Below are 15438 nucleotides of genomic sequence, written 5' to 3' on the forward strand. Positions count from 1 at the left end.
TTTACGACATTCAGAAGGATCTTATGTGTAAATATAAATCATTTTTTGGTCCAAAGATCTGACTGCATTTATTTCAATGCAGGTCTACTTTAAAGCTATAATTGAGTATTGAGTATCAATAGTATTGAGTATTAAGTATCAATTTGTGATGAAAATGAATATTGGATTAAAAATGTGGGTTTTAAAAAGGAGTAAATTTCCATGACTCTTGGCCTTCTGACCCAGAGATGAACCCACTAGCTTGGTAATTTTCCGTGACAAAAGTTTTTTTTAAACAACAGCAGCCTGACCAATAGTGAACTCACCGACTTGGCAAATTTCCAAGAAATGAACCCATTTTCACCTCCATAATGATGTCATTAATAACTGTTTTGATTGGTGTAAGTAGTACTAAATTGAGAAAGCCCACCCACTTTGGGTGGAGTTACTGACCCCTGAAGTGGATAAAAATGCTTGTCACCCTTTGTCTCTGAAGCAGTTCTACTGTTTCTGAATTTTGCTTCCTTTTTGCCGGCAAAAATTATACAAAGACCAAAACATCACAGGAAAAAACTCTGGATTATACAAAGACCGAAACGTCACAGGGGAAAACTCTGGATTATACAAAGACCGAAACGTCACAGGGGAAAAAAACTGGAATATACAAAGACCGGAACGCCACAGAGAAAAACTCTGGATTATACAAAGACCGAAACATCACAGTGGAAAAACTCTGGATTATACAAAGACCGAAACATCACAGTGGAAAAACTCTGGATTATACAAAGACAGGAACACCACAGGGAAAAACTCTGGATTATAGAAAGACCGAAATGTCACAGGGGAAAAACTCTGGAATATACAAAAACCAAAACGTCACAGGGGAAAATCTTTGGAATATACAAAGACCGGAACGCCACAGGGAAAAACTCTGGATTATACAAAGACTGAAACGTCACAGTGGAAAAACTCTGGATTATACAAAGACAGGAACATCACAGGGAAAAACTCTGGACTATACAAAGACCGAAATGCCACAGGGAAAAACTCTGGACTATACAAAGACCGAAATGCCACAGGGAAAAACTCTGGAATATACAAAAACCGAAACGTCACAGGGGAAAAACTCTGGAATATACAAAAACCGAAACGTCACACGGAAAAACTCTGGATTATACAAAGACCGAAACGTCACAGGGAAAAACTCTGGAATATACAAAGACCGGAACATCACAGGGAAAAACTCTGGAATATACAAAGACCGGAACGCCACAGGGAAAAATTCTGGCTTGTATAAAGACCGGAACGTCACAGGGGAAAAACTGGATTATACAAAGACCAGAACGTCACAGGGAAAAACTCTGGATTATACAAAGACCGAAACGCCACAGGGAAAAACTCTGGATTATACACAGACAGGAACATCACAGGGAAAAACTCTGGATTATACAAAGACAAGAACGTCACAGGGAAAAACTCTGGATTATACAAAGACAAGAACGTCACAGGGACAGACTCTGGACTATACAAAGACCGAAACGCCACAGGGAAAAACTGAATTATACAAAGACCGGCGCACTACATGGAAAAATTCTGAATTATACAAAGACATGGAAAAATTCTGGATTATACAAAGACCGGCGCACTACATGGAAAAATTCTGAATTATACAAAGACTGGCGCACTACATGGAAAAATTCTGAATTATACAAAGACTGGCGCACTACATGGAAAAATTCTGAATTATACAAAGACTGGCGCACTACATGGAAAAACTCTGGATTATACAAAGACATGGAAAAATTCTGAATTATACAAAGACTGGCGCACTACATGGAAAAACTCTGGATTATACAAAGACATGGAAAAATTCTGGATTATACAAAGACCGGCGCACTACATGGAAAAACTCTGGATTATGCAAAGACCGGCACACTACATGGAAAAACTGCGACGCAGACATTCCTGCATCGTCATGATGCTGCATGAAGCAACTCGAAGCAGACCCAGTGTGAAAGGGGCTTTACATACTCAATTACTGGCTCTACGTTGCCTGAATGCACTGTGCACACAAAACCATCAAACCGTACAATGTGTGCATAAAATAGCATTTGGAACACTCAGATTTATTTACCGGTGTCCTTTACACTACGACTGTCAGGATAATAAACTACAACCATCAAGAATTCCCCAGAGGCCCAGTATCAAACCCAGCACCAAAGACATGGTGTCGGGCCTTAAAGCATCAATGGAACGGACGCTGCAGGGGCTGTGGTGTGGCTGCAGAAGTACCTCCTCTCTGGTCGCCACAATGCGGAGTTTGACCACGCCATCCTTCAGCTCCTGTTCTCCAACTATAGCCACCAAGGGGATCCCTGAATCTTCACAGTGCTGGATCTGGCTCAGCAGCTTGGGGTTCTTCTTGTACATCACTTCTGCCTGCAAACATTCAGAGAAATGGTGATGAGCCGACTGTTTTAGTCTAAAAAGAACAAAAGATGTCAGGAAAGCCTGGGGCTGGATCGACTTAGAGTACACAAAAGGACCAATGTCAGTTTAACCAATACAATGTCCCCTGTTCACACAGCAGCACACAGCCCCTGCTGGACATCTAGAGCTTCTTTAGGGGGGTATGGGTGTAGGGCGCGGAACCATGACCGATGGAAAACCCAAGTGGAAACAATGTGACTCAAGGAGCAACAATTAAAAAAATATGAGTGCTGTTAAAGTGGTTATGATCACTAAGGGAACAGCACCGAATCAGCACACTGACTTTACAGATCGAAGGAGGATTAGGGTTACCACCAACGATCAAAGTCACTGACATTACAGATTGAAGGGGGGTTAGGGTTATCACAGATAATCAAAGTTACCAACATTATAGATTGAAGGGGGGTTAGGATTATCACCAGTGATCAACGTTACATACATTACAGATCGAAGGTGGGTTAGGGTTATCGCTGATGATCAAAGTTACCAACATTACAGATTGATGGGGGGTTAGGGTTATCACCGATGATCAAAGTTACAGACATTACAGATTGAAGGGGGGTTAGGGTTATCACAGATAATCAAAGTTACCAACATTATAGATTGAAGGGGGGTTAGGATTATCACCAGTGATCAAAGTTACCGATATTACAGATTGAAGGGGGTAAGGGTTATCACAGATAATCAAAGTTGCCAACATTACAGGTTGAAGGGGGGTTAGGGTTATCACCGATGATCAAAGTTACCAACATTACAGATTAAAGGGGGGTTAGGGTTATCACCGATGTTCAAAGCTACCGACATTACAGATCGAAGGGGGATTAGGGTTTTCACCGATAATTAAAGTCACTGACATTACAGATCGAAGGGGGGTTAGGGTTATCACCGATGATCAAAGTCACAGACATTATCACTACTTTTCGAAAGCAGGGATAATGCCTTGGTTTCTGGTGTTGTGTGTTCGCCGCTTCTACGGTTTTCTCTTTTTCTAACTTAATTTTTAGTGGCTTGAGTGTAATTTCTTTCTTTGGGTATGTACTTGATGTGGTTCTTGGTGCTTCAGTGTATGTTTTTAACCATTTTTGATTGTTTAGTGCCTTTTTTTGCACTGCATGATGCCACATTTCACTTCCTTGGCTAGGGTGATTCTAAGCTACTCTGCAGCTGAGCTACGGAGCCTGAACAACAACAATGTCCCTCGGGATATCCGCGCTATCAGAGAGCTGGGTTTGCTCCACCAGCCTCTCTGCATCCACAGAGGCTCCCGGAGAAAGATCGTATTCCATCGGACTGGGTTATTTGGTCAGCAGAGTGCATTGGGGCTCGGCACTCAAATCGGAGTGCTGTGGCTTCTGGGACTTGTAGTCTTGATGTGACAACAGCGGTCTCTGACACTCTCTGGACGGAAACCGTGGAGTGGATTTTAAGCTACTTGGGCCTGATCAAAGATGTCAGTTTGTCAACCCCATGGAGGTCTTTAGTTTGGGTATCATTAACACCAGATCACTGCCCTCAAAATCTCTGTTGATTAATGATCTAATTATGGATCATCACTTGAACATGGCTGGGTTATGTGAAACCTGGCTGAAACCCACAGCTGTTCTTCCTTTGAATGAGGCCTGCCCACTGGCGTACACATTTAGTCACATGTCTTGTGGTACAAAGCAAGGCAGGGGTGCTGCTTCTATTTATAAATCTAAGTTTACCTTGTTGACTGTTGGGGATCATAAATATAACTCGTTTGAGCATCTGAATCTCCGCTCTGCCCATGATGCTACGTACTGTCAGGGTCAGAAGTATGGAAATCAGTCGTGTTATTTTGTCACTGTTTATAGGCCTCCCGGCCCATATTCTGAATTCTTAGATGAATTTGGTGCATTCATCTCAAGTCTGTCAGCTTGTGCGGACTACATTTTGATTATTGGTGACTTTAACATTCATATAAATAAGCCCTCTGATCCAATTTGCATATCATTTATGGAACTTGTAAATGTGTTAGGATACCAGCAATGCATTCAGGATTCAACGCACATTAGTGGAAATACCCTGGATTTGGTTCTCACACGTGGCCTTGCTGTCATGAACATGACATTCTGCCTCTTGCCTCAATGGTCTCTGACCACTCATTCATTAGGTTTATATTTACGTTGCCATGTTTAGTGGAACAACAACCTTGTCTACTACTGCGGTGACGCATTAAACCCTCAAATATGACTGTACTCAAAGCTAGATTGCCTGAAATTTTGGCTTCAGGTTGTGGAGAATGTTCAATCAGTGGACAGTCTTGCGGATGGCTTGAATTCAGCGATCAAGGCTACACTTGATAAGATTGCACCTCCTCTTTTAAGGCCACGTATTCCCAAGGCACAGTCGCCTTGGTTCTATAGTTACTTGCATGACCTTCGGGCAGAACGCTAGAGGTTTGGAACGGAAATGGCATAGCTGTCTTAGGGTATAAGCATGCACTACTGGCTACAAAGCAGACCTATTATTGTGATTTGATCAATAAAAACAAGCATAACTCAAAGTTTTTGTTTGACACAGTTGCTTTTCTCACTCATGGATGGCCACCTGTTATTCACTCTCCCTTTTCAGCACAGGACTTATTGGATTATTTCAAGATGAAAACTGAAGATATTAGGTTGAGCATATCTCAGCACGCCTTGGTCCAATCACCGCATCCTGCTATGGAGGTGCTACCACTGAGGTGTTACCTACCTTTACAGAATTTGATAGTATCTCACTAGGTGTGCTGATGAAGCTTGTGACATCTAAAAAAAAAAGGACCTGTGGCCCACTCTTGGGCGACTGTGCTGGAAATTACCATTCTGTCATTAACCTTTGGATCTGTTCCTAAATGTTTTGCATCTGCAGTGATTAAACCATTACTTAAGAAATCAAATCTTGACCCTAGTGTATTGAAAAATTACATGCCAATATCAAATCTATCATTTTGCTCTATAATTCTGGAAAAAGTAGCTTCACGGCAGCTCATGGTCCACCTCACTGAGAATGATCTTTTTGAGTCACTGTCACTCCACAGAGACAGGACTTACTAAAGTAGTGAATGATTTTCTGCGATCAATGGACTCAGACACCACTACGATTTTGGTGTTGTTAGATCTTAGTGCTGCGTCTGATACCGTGGATCATCATATTATGCTCAATAGGTTGGAGAATCTTTTTGGAATTACTGGAAGTGCCCTTGCATGGTTGATATCATACCTTAGGGGAGAGTGCTGCGTCTGATACCGTGGATCATCATATTATGCTCGATAGGTTGGAGAATCTGTTTGGGATTACTGGAAGTGCCCTTGCATGGTTGATATCATACCTTAGGGGAGGTGATGGTCTAGTGGTTAAGGTGTTGGGCTTGAGTCCAGATGGAAAAGCGCTATATAAATGCAGTCCATTTATTTACCTGCCCAGTCATTCTCAATGTACTTTGTATAATAACATTACCTCTAACCTTAGTGACATGAGATTTGGGGTTCCACAGGGATCCGTTTTTCTTCCTTTATGTAGCACGCCTTGGGCGTATACTGTGGAATTCTGGGATTACCTTTCATTGTTAGGCTGATGATACTCAGTTGTACATGCCAATGACTGCGAGAAATCTCACTCCCATAAAATCCCTGGAGGACTGTCTTGTATCAGTGAGAAGCTGGATGTCTAGTAACATCCTACTTTTAAATTCTGATAAGACTGAAATGATGGTTCTTGGACCAGCAAGACATCTGCATCAATTTGACCAGCTGGCGCTCAGCCTGGGTTCGTGTGTCATACATCATACAGACAAAGTAAAGAACCTTGTGGTAATTTTTGATCCCACGCTGACCTCCATATTAGGGATGTTACTAGGACTGCTTTTTTCCATCTGTGAAATATAGCAAGGCTCCGCCCCATCCTGTCTATGGCTGATGCTGAGACCCTGATTCATGCTTTTGTTTCATCTAGATTGGATTATTGTTATGTCCTATTTTCAGGGTTACCGCAGTCCAGAATTAGGGGTCTCCAGCTGGTTCCGAACGCTGCTGCCAGACATTTGACACGAAGCAGAAGGTTTGAACATATTACACCCATTTTGGCACCTTTGCACTGGCTTCCTGTCTCTGTGAGAGCAGATTTAAGGTTTTGTTATTAACTTATAAAGTTGTTCATGGACTGGCACCTTCTTATCTGGCTGATTTGGTGAAACCCTACGTGCCAGCCCGGGTTTTGCGTTCACAGAATGCGGGACTACTGTGTGTTCCCAGGGTAAAGAAGAAGTCAGCGGGTCAAAGAGCTTTTTCTTATCATGCACCCGCTCTGTGGAACAGTCTCTCTGTGACCGTGAAGCAGTCAGACTCCGTGGACATTTTTAAGTCAAGACTTTAAACCTATTTTTATTCTCTTTCTTGTGAATAGCTTTTATTTTTTTATGTTTTATGTGTTTGTGTTTTTTAATTATGTATTTGAATTTTTTTTTTTTTTTTTTTACTCACTTATTTTAAATCTCATTTAGAATTGTTCTGTGTGAGGCGCAACTCAGCCACACGGGGTGTGCAGCCAGTACATTCTGAGTGCCGGTCCCAAGCCCGGATAAATGAGGAGGGTTGCATCAGGAAGGGCGTCCAGCGTAAAACAAGCCAACCCAACTATGCAGACTAAGAATCGAATTTCCATACCGGATTGGCCGAGGCCCAGGTTAACAACATCCGCCACCAGTGCTGTTGCCCAACAGGGTGCCGGTGGAAATTGGGCTACTGCTGGGCTAAGACAATGAAGAAAAGGAGAACATTTCCACAGAGGGAGAAGAAGAAAATTAGAAGGGTGGAAATGAGAGTGGGGACTTTGAATGTTGGAAGTATGACTGGTAAAGGGAGAGAGCTGGCTGATATGATGGAGTGGAGAAAGGTAGACATATTGTGTGTGCAAGAGACCAAGTGGAAGGGAAGTAAGAGCAGGAGCATCGGTGGTGGGTTCAAGTTGTTGTACCATGGTGAAGACACAAAGAGAAATGGTGTTGGGGTCATTTTAAAGGAAGAGTATGTTAAAAGTGTGTTGGAAGTTAAGCGAGTGTCTGACAGGGTGATGAGTGTGAAGATGGAAATTGAAGGGGTGATGATGAATATCATCAGTGCATGTGCCCCACAGGTAGGTTGTGAGATGAAGGAGAAAGAAGATTTCTGGAGTGTGTTAGATGAGGTGGTGGAGAGTGAACCCAAGCATGAAAGAGTGGTGATAGGAGTGGACTTCAATGGGCATGTTGGTGAAGGGAACAGAGGTGATGACGAAGTAATGGGTAGAGCTTGGGACTCCGACGAGGGCGGTTGCATCTCCTCCACTCTCCCTTATCTCTCTGCCTCTGCCTTTAACCTTCAAGTCCCTACTCACCAGATGGTGAATTCCTCAAAACTATATTGGATTCTGGATCTATTGGACTGCTATTGGATTAACCATGGAATTGATCAGCTGGTCTCTGAATGCTATTGACACCATTTTTTTCTACAAGAAGGTCAGGACCGGGGGATCCTACCTGCCCAGATGGAACGTATCCTGCGGGCTATGTCCTCGACTCCTGGGGGTCTTGGCGTGTTGCATGCTTGGTGCCTTTCTCCGTGGAGGACGTCGAGGATTTATTCATCTTTGGTCTCATGGTAGTGGGGTTGGCACTTTTTGGCTTATGTGCTGCCCTGATCTACCGGAAAATTGGCAAGACGGCGGCATCAAGAACCATGGGCCCTCGCTTGGCCGTCATGATTAACGAGGTTGGCAAGGCAGTGCATTCTCAGACTGCGATGACTATTGAACTCAGACGCAAAGTGGATGACACCCTGGAGCTGATGCGTGCCTTGCAGTTGAAGCTGAAGGTTTCAGAGGCCGGCGAATATTCTTAATTCATAATTGGGAATATTCCTAATTCACAACTGGTTTTGGTTTCGAGTGAAGCTTCGAAAAGTGTTTTTCACTGCTGTGAGCCATAATCAAGGTCAAATTGCCCACTGTTTTTTCTCCTGAGGAATGTGGCCTTGGTGAGATATTTGGCTCTTCATATCTCAACCACATAGACAATATCCATGGTAACGGACAGACTTCTGAAGCATGGTTCCACTCCCCTCCCCCTACCCCCTCCCTTCCCTGATCAACACCTCCCCTCTCTGGCGCCGTCAACGTCACTTTCCCAAGCTGGCTGACTGGCGGCGCGACTCAAGGTTGCAGCGGCTGTAACACACCACATCGCCTCAATTGGGAAAACGGACTGTTCAAGTTTTAGTGCACATAACAATGTCAAATGTATATGTGTTGTCTTAATTTCTGATGTGTGCCATTATTACGGTGAACAAGTAATAATTGTGGATTAATTGCGGTTTGTCTGTGGTATGTGAGTGTGCAAATCTCGTTGTCATGACAATGATAAATAAAGCTATCTATCTATCTATTTAGATATGGTATCAAGGATAGGAATAGGGAAGGACAGATGGTAGTCAATTTTGCAAAAAGGATGGAAATGGCTGTGGTGAATACCTACTTTAAGAAAAGGGAGAGCACAGGGTAACATAAGAGTGGAGGAAGGTGCACACAGGTGGACTACATTCTTTACAGGCGATGCAAGCTAAAAGAAATTAGAGAATGTAAGGTGGTGGCAGGAGAAAGTGTCGTTAGAAAGCACAGGATGGTTGTTTGTAGGATGACTTTAGACGTAAAGAAGAAGAAGAGAATGAGAGTTCAACAAAGGATCAGATAGTGGATTAAAGACTGTGAAATTTAGCGAGCAGGTGAGAGAAGCACTGGTTGGAAGGGAAGCAATTTTGGACAACTAGGACAGTACTGGGTGTGACATCTGGACAGTGGAAGGAAGACAGGGAGACTTGGCGGTGGAATGAAGAGGTCCAGGAAAGCATAAGGAGAAAGAGGTTGGAGAAAACATTTTGGGATAGTCGGAGAGATGAAGAAAGTAGACAGAAGTACAAGGAGATGCGACGTAAGGCGAAAGAGAAGTGGCAAAAGCGAAGGAAAAGGCATATTGCGAGCTGTACAAGAAGGTGAATAGTAAGGAAGGAGAAAAGGACTTGTACCGATTGGCCAGACAAAGGGACAGAGTTGGAAAGGATGTGCAGCAGGTTAGGGTGGTAAAAGATGCACATGGTAATGTGCTGACAAGTGAGGAGTGTGTGCTGAGAAGGTCGAGGGAATATTTTGAAGAGCTGATGAATGAAGAAAATGAGCAAGCCAAACAATGAGCCCGCACTTCTGTCTTTGAACATCGTGCCCCCTGCTGGAAGCACTTGTTTACTACATGGCTTCCAGCACAGACGCAAGCTGAGAGCAGCTGCAAAGCCCAGCTCTCTACCCAATCACAACGCTCCGGTCTTGGAAAATAAAGCAGTGCTGACTTATGGTTTTAATTTATAAATAACATTAATACCGATAGAATAACTCCATTAATGCCTATTCTGTCATTTGTACAAAGTTAAAATATAACATATATTTTATTGTTGAATAATGCACTAATTCTGAGGTTTTGTAACAAACACAGACAGATCGCCAAGGATTCTGGGTAAAATGTGCCTCTGCTAAACACTGATTGGTTCAGTCATTCATTATGTAAACCAGTGGTCTCCAAACTATTCCAGAAAGGGCCGAGAGGGTGCAGGTTTTCTTTGCAGCCACTGACTCCAGCAGGTGATTTCACTGATGAACTCACCCCACCTGTTCAAAGGGATGTTAATCAGTGAAATCACCTGCTGAAGTCAGTGGCTGCAAAGAAAACCTGCACCCTCTCGGCCCTTTATGGAATAGTTTGGAGACCACTGATGTAAACCAACACGTTAATGTGACGTGTGTCGTGTGTTGATGTTTACAGATAAATGTGCTTTTGTAAAATTTTTATTTGTAAAAACAGGCATTTTTATGGAGCCCTGGAAGTGTCATCACAAAATGTTTTGCATTTGCAGAGAATGCGCTCATTTTATTATATTGTGCACACGTTTTATTATATTGTAAAACGTCCACTCAATATTGTCTTGACACATAAATTTTGGCCGCCCTATTGATGTTTTAAATCCCACAAAACCTCAGATAGGTCGCCACGCTGCGAGATCTCAGTAACATTGAGAACTGCACTGAGATGCTCTGATCACGCTGCACTTTAAAAGGCCGCTGCACACAGACACTATTAACATCACAACATAAAACTATTTTTATATTGTGCCTTAAACTCTCATGAATATATTCTCTGGGTTTGTAGATGTTGTTATTGTGCTTATTTTATGTAAACGTGAGAATCACAGGCTGTCTCTCCGTTATTTTCAATGGGAGCTGCTGTGAGCTACAATTGCTTCCTGATCATGTCGTTCTGGGGGAAAGTGAAGTTTGCTCTTTAATGTCTTGATTATTGTTCTTTACAACACTGTTTGTCCTCTTTGTTCGAAACTAATATATATGTCTGAAATTCTGTTTGCGTTTATTAAATTCCACGCAGATTAAACGTAACAGACACGGATTATTTATTCTAATTGTTTTAGCAGGTTTTCAGGCTATCATTCAGCAGTCTCGTATTAACGTGACGAAAAGTATAAAAAAATACAATTTTTGTAGTATAATATTCATTTACAACTGTCATCGTGTTGATTATATGTTGTTGACTGCAGCGACTCTCTGGCACGCAAAGGATTATGGGATACGTCAATAGGGCGAATAAACACTACTGGCCAGCAGATGGCAGTAGAGACCTTGAAAACCTGCCAAAACAAAATTCCAGATAATCCGTGTCTGCTACATTTAAGATGCGTGGAATTTAATAAACGCAGACACAATAACAATGTCTATAAACCCAGAGAATATATTCACGAGAGTTTTAGGCACTAGAGTTTAATGCTGTTGTCCGTAGAGCCTGATCAGAGTGTTTCAAATGCATTTCTCATGTCGTGAACGTACTGAGATTACCCTATCCTACCCATAATGCACTGCTGTGTACAGCATATATCCACACTAAAACCTTAAAAATTAGCGCATTACTTTAAAACTAAAACATATATCTGATATTTTCACTTTATAAAACTTCAGACATGACATTAATATAAATAACTTGTCCGACATTAGTCTGGTTAAAAGTTGAACCATAAGTTAAAAATGTATGCCTCTGGATGACTTGGGTGATATTGCCCGCGTATCAGTATGGGGTAAAAGAAATTAGGTTTTTCTTGGGACCAGTTCTCCTTTGCCTGCAGAGGACAGAGCGGTTTCTTCTTAAAGCAGCTCTTCTCTGTTTTGCAGAGGGTAGAACTACACATCAGCTACGAAACATTTAACAGGTAGGTGCTCAACTGATCTTAAGTGTTATAAATATTTGTAGCTGTTCAGCTTTATTTACCACATTATCGGTTATCGAATTATCGGACAAAAATTTATCGCAAGATAATTAGTCCGATAATGGTTTTTAAAGTTATCTAAAAAGATAATCCGATAATGAAAACATTATCTTTGATAATTATCAGTTATCGAATTATCGGAACTGTGCCCACCACTGTTAACATCAAAGCAATAACAAAAACATAAGAAAAGGAGGTTAAAATAGAACAATAAAGTATTTAAAAGTCAATGTTCAGATTTGTTTCAGTTTCAGTCATTGTTTTTTGCTTGTGTGTTAAAAACCTTGAGCTCTGTCAAAGTTTTGATTTCAGGTGGTAACGCATTCCAGAGTTTAGTACCTATTACTGAGGACTGTCCATATGTTGTTCTGTGTTTGGCTGTTTGACAGTTACTGCTTGTTCCACCCCTCGTTCTGATTTCACTGGTTTGTTTATTTACCAGCTGACAGAGTATTTCCGGAAAAAGGTTGTTCACACACTTAAAAACAAGTTTTAAAAAAAGAAGTCCACAAAACTGTCAAAACACGCCAGGGGCGCTGTGGAGTGGTGGTGGATCTGGGAGCACTGACACTTGCCACAGGAGCCCGCCCAGTCTCTAACATCTTTTCGAGCCATCACCTCCATGCAGCGGGTGCGAGGGGCCGTGGCTGTCCTGTGGAGACGTCACAGAACAACCTGGGACCAGGCTTCAGGCTTGGCCTTTACATCAAACTGATGATAGTAGATCCAAGAAAAAAAAGGTCTGGTGTCTGCTTTTTTAGCGCATCTTTTCCATTGCCCTCCCCTGGGTTGGGGCATGCAGACCATCCCTAAATAGGGCTGCGTGGTCGTATGGTCAGCTGCCGAACTATCCATAGATACCAAATTTGAGAATGACAATGACCGTCACAACCATACCTTCAGCGCTTGAGCCCTAGGTTGAAATAAAAGGCCACATGCTTGTCCTCGGATGAATGTCCTTCTTTTGTCCTGCAGAACGTCTGAGGAGGCAAGGAAACCAGGACAACCATCAGGTCCAACAGGATGTAGATTTTCTGACAGGATTTACTCTGTTAGCCTTTACTTCTCCCGGAGCTAACATGCAAGGCAGCATGGAAACCGTAACATTGGCAAGGGAGGCTAGGGGTGTACTAGCACTTGCCCAAGGTGCACACCCAAGGCTCGTGGAGGGAAAGATGCACCTCACTGCTCCATTCTAGACCGGCTCCATGCAAAGTCTAGCCACTGCCCAGTAACCTGGTACCCCCGTCACCAAAAGTGATGTCTGTCAGCTGTAGCCCAGTGGCCATAGACCTGAGGGCCTGCATCTCTGGGTCGGTGGTCTGATCAGCCATCATGTGGGTGTAGTCCAGGCCAAGGTGGACCGTAGCTGCAAAAGCTTGGTCCGAGGTAATGTTCGCCTTGCCCACAACGTTCCCTATGTCTGTGGGGAACTGTGAGATATCAGAGAGATGTCACTCCTGTTGGGTGGACAAGGGTTCAGACACTTTAGCTGTGGCAAAAGGTAGCAGTTTGTGATTAATGAAAGCTGTACCACCGGCCCTCCAGTGGCATGCGGAAGTGTCGAACGGTGAAGGGACCCGCTGCGTCACCACTGCCATCCAGGCACTAACAGGTCAGAGTATGGTGCAGTTAACAGGGCTGGCATTGAGGCAATATGGCTAAGCCTGAAACTAATTTGTCGAAGGGTTTGGGGGCTGCCTCGGTCCCCAATGGGGTTCAAGGGCAAAGTCCCGGGCTGGGGGCTGCAATTTTAGGCCTTTTCAAATCTGTTTGGAAAGCTCTCAGGAACACCCAGTGTTACAGATTTTAAACAATCATTACCATATTTGATGTCAATTACAATGCAGTTTTCTAAAGCAAAAATAAAATAACCGCAAACAATGAAGCTATGAGAACTCTAATTTAATAAAACAAACAGCATCATCAGTACTGTAGTTCATCAGAACATCAGAGCAGTGTTTGTAATGAACTAAACTTTACAGACTAGAATATGAAATGGCTTTTCAATAATTTTGTTCATACACTACCATCGATATTAACGCTTGTCCGATTGTCCGGGACAAGTGTAAAATGTGATCAGACAAGCAGTAGCTCTAAATTGTTGTCCGACTGGACAAGTGGCATTTTTTGGGGGGGGCTTAAAACGTTCAAATTCTTCTCGCACCTCGCGAGAAAGCGTTGTCGGTTTTTTCCTGCCACACTCCACGCAGTGTACAATCGGAAAACATGATGATAAAACAGGGTTCTCCCCAGACAATGGAACAACCACGCCGCGCCACAGTGTTCTGACAGCGCCGTCACACACTGCTCTGCTATCAGGTAGTTTTGTTAAAATACAGCCAGGCTGTTTGTGCTGCACTGGCCGCTATCCCCCCTCCCCTGCCGACAGAAAGCCGAGCAGCGCTACAGCAGAAAAAAAAAAACTCCGTCAAAGTCTTTAGATAAAACGAGCTCCTTCTGCTTGTATAGCTCCAGAAATTCATTTATAGGCTTTATTTTACAGTTGAAAGCCTTCATGTTTCCAAAATTTGCTCAAATACGGAGAGAGAGAGAGAGAGAGAGAGAGAGAGAGAGAGAGAGAGAGAGAGAAGTCTTATTAGATGTAAAAAAGCAGCAAAAAATTTTAATCAACCATCATCTTCACCACACAGCCTCAGTGAAACAGTAAAGTGTGAAAAACTGATTCAGAAAGTTTCATCCAGGATTCATCTTTAAAAGAACAGATTTACTCCTTTACTTCTTCCAGAATTATTTTTTTCATTTTCTTTTATTATTGTTTTTTTTTTTTTGCACCAATGACACCAGATCAAATTACTTGTATGTGAGAAGTTACTTGCCAATAAATCTGATTCTGATTTGACAATCAAATCAGAATCAGATTTAGCTCTTGTTCAAACAAGACAATTAGGGGTTATATTGTTTTTTTTTTTTTTTTTAAAGGTACAGGATTAAAGGTACAGTGTGTCATTTTTAAAGAAGAGAGCAAATGTTATGTCCATCAAATATTAATGTGTTTTTAAACTTTTCAATGTCATTTATTTTCTTAACATAGAAAAATATAAAAAAGAACTTTGATATTACAACATAAGGGTACATTTTTTGTCTATTATTCTTGCTTTCAGTGCATCTAAAACCAGTCAAAATGACTCCCAACGCTCCGCCTCGGGCAATAACTGCCAACAGCACCGCTAGTCTAAAAATTTCTGGGGAGAACCCTGTATCATGTGTGCGCGAGACCACTGTATGGAGTGTGCGTTCGTAGCATCTTCTTACAAGATGCTGTGGCGGGAAACATTAGATAAAGAACATTGCATCGATTAACACGCATTTTGAAGAATATATTGAACAGAATGTCTTTTCTAAAACCTCCAAAACCGGACCAGATACCAGGGAAAACACCAGTCAAACACAAAGCATAAAGCCCTGCAAGTGTAGAACCTTCAAAGAAGAGCTATGAAGAGAAAGAGAGAGGAAGTTTGTGAGTAGCTGGAGACAGGATTGGGCACAAGGAAGAGGACAACACAAAATACTGCCATGTCTGTCGGGATTTTCCTTCAATTGCGGACCAGTAAGGCATTTTTAAATGTTGAAATAAAATAATTTGATTTGCTTT

The 15438-nt window shown here is 42.4% G+C and overlaps 1 protein-coding gene across 2 annotated transcripts in view; it reads right to left on the reverse strand.

Annotated features, from left to right (window-relative positions):
* hars (histidyl-tRNA synthetase) overlaps positions 1-15438 on the reverse strand; it is an 86764-nt gene that overhangs the window by 10504 nt on the left and 60822 nt on the right. For both annotated transcript variants that reach the window (XM_034181018.1, XM_034181017.1), the window contains exon 12: positions 2272-2418. In XM_034181018.1, the coding sequence (XP_034036909.1) occupies positions 2272-2418 (147 nt within the window). The remainder of the gene's footprint in view (positions 1-2271; positions 2419-15438) is intronic.

The sequence above is a fragment of the Thalassophryne amazonica genome, chromosome 11 (assembly GCF_902500255.1).
Source record: "Thalassophryne amazonica chromosome 11, fThaAma1.1, whole genome shotgun sequence".
Taxonomy (NCBI): Eukaryota; Metazoa; Chordata; class Actinopteri; order Batrachoidiformes; family Batrachoididae; genus Thalassophryne; species Thalassophryne amazonica.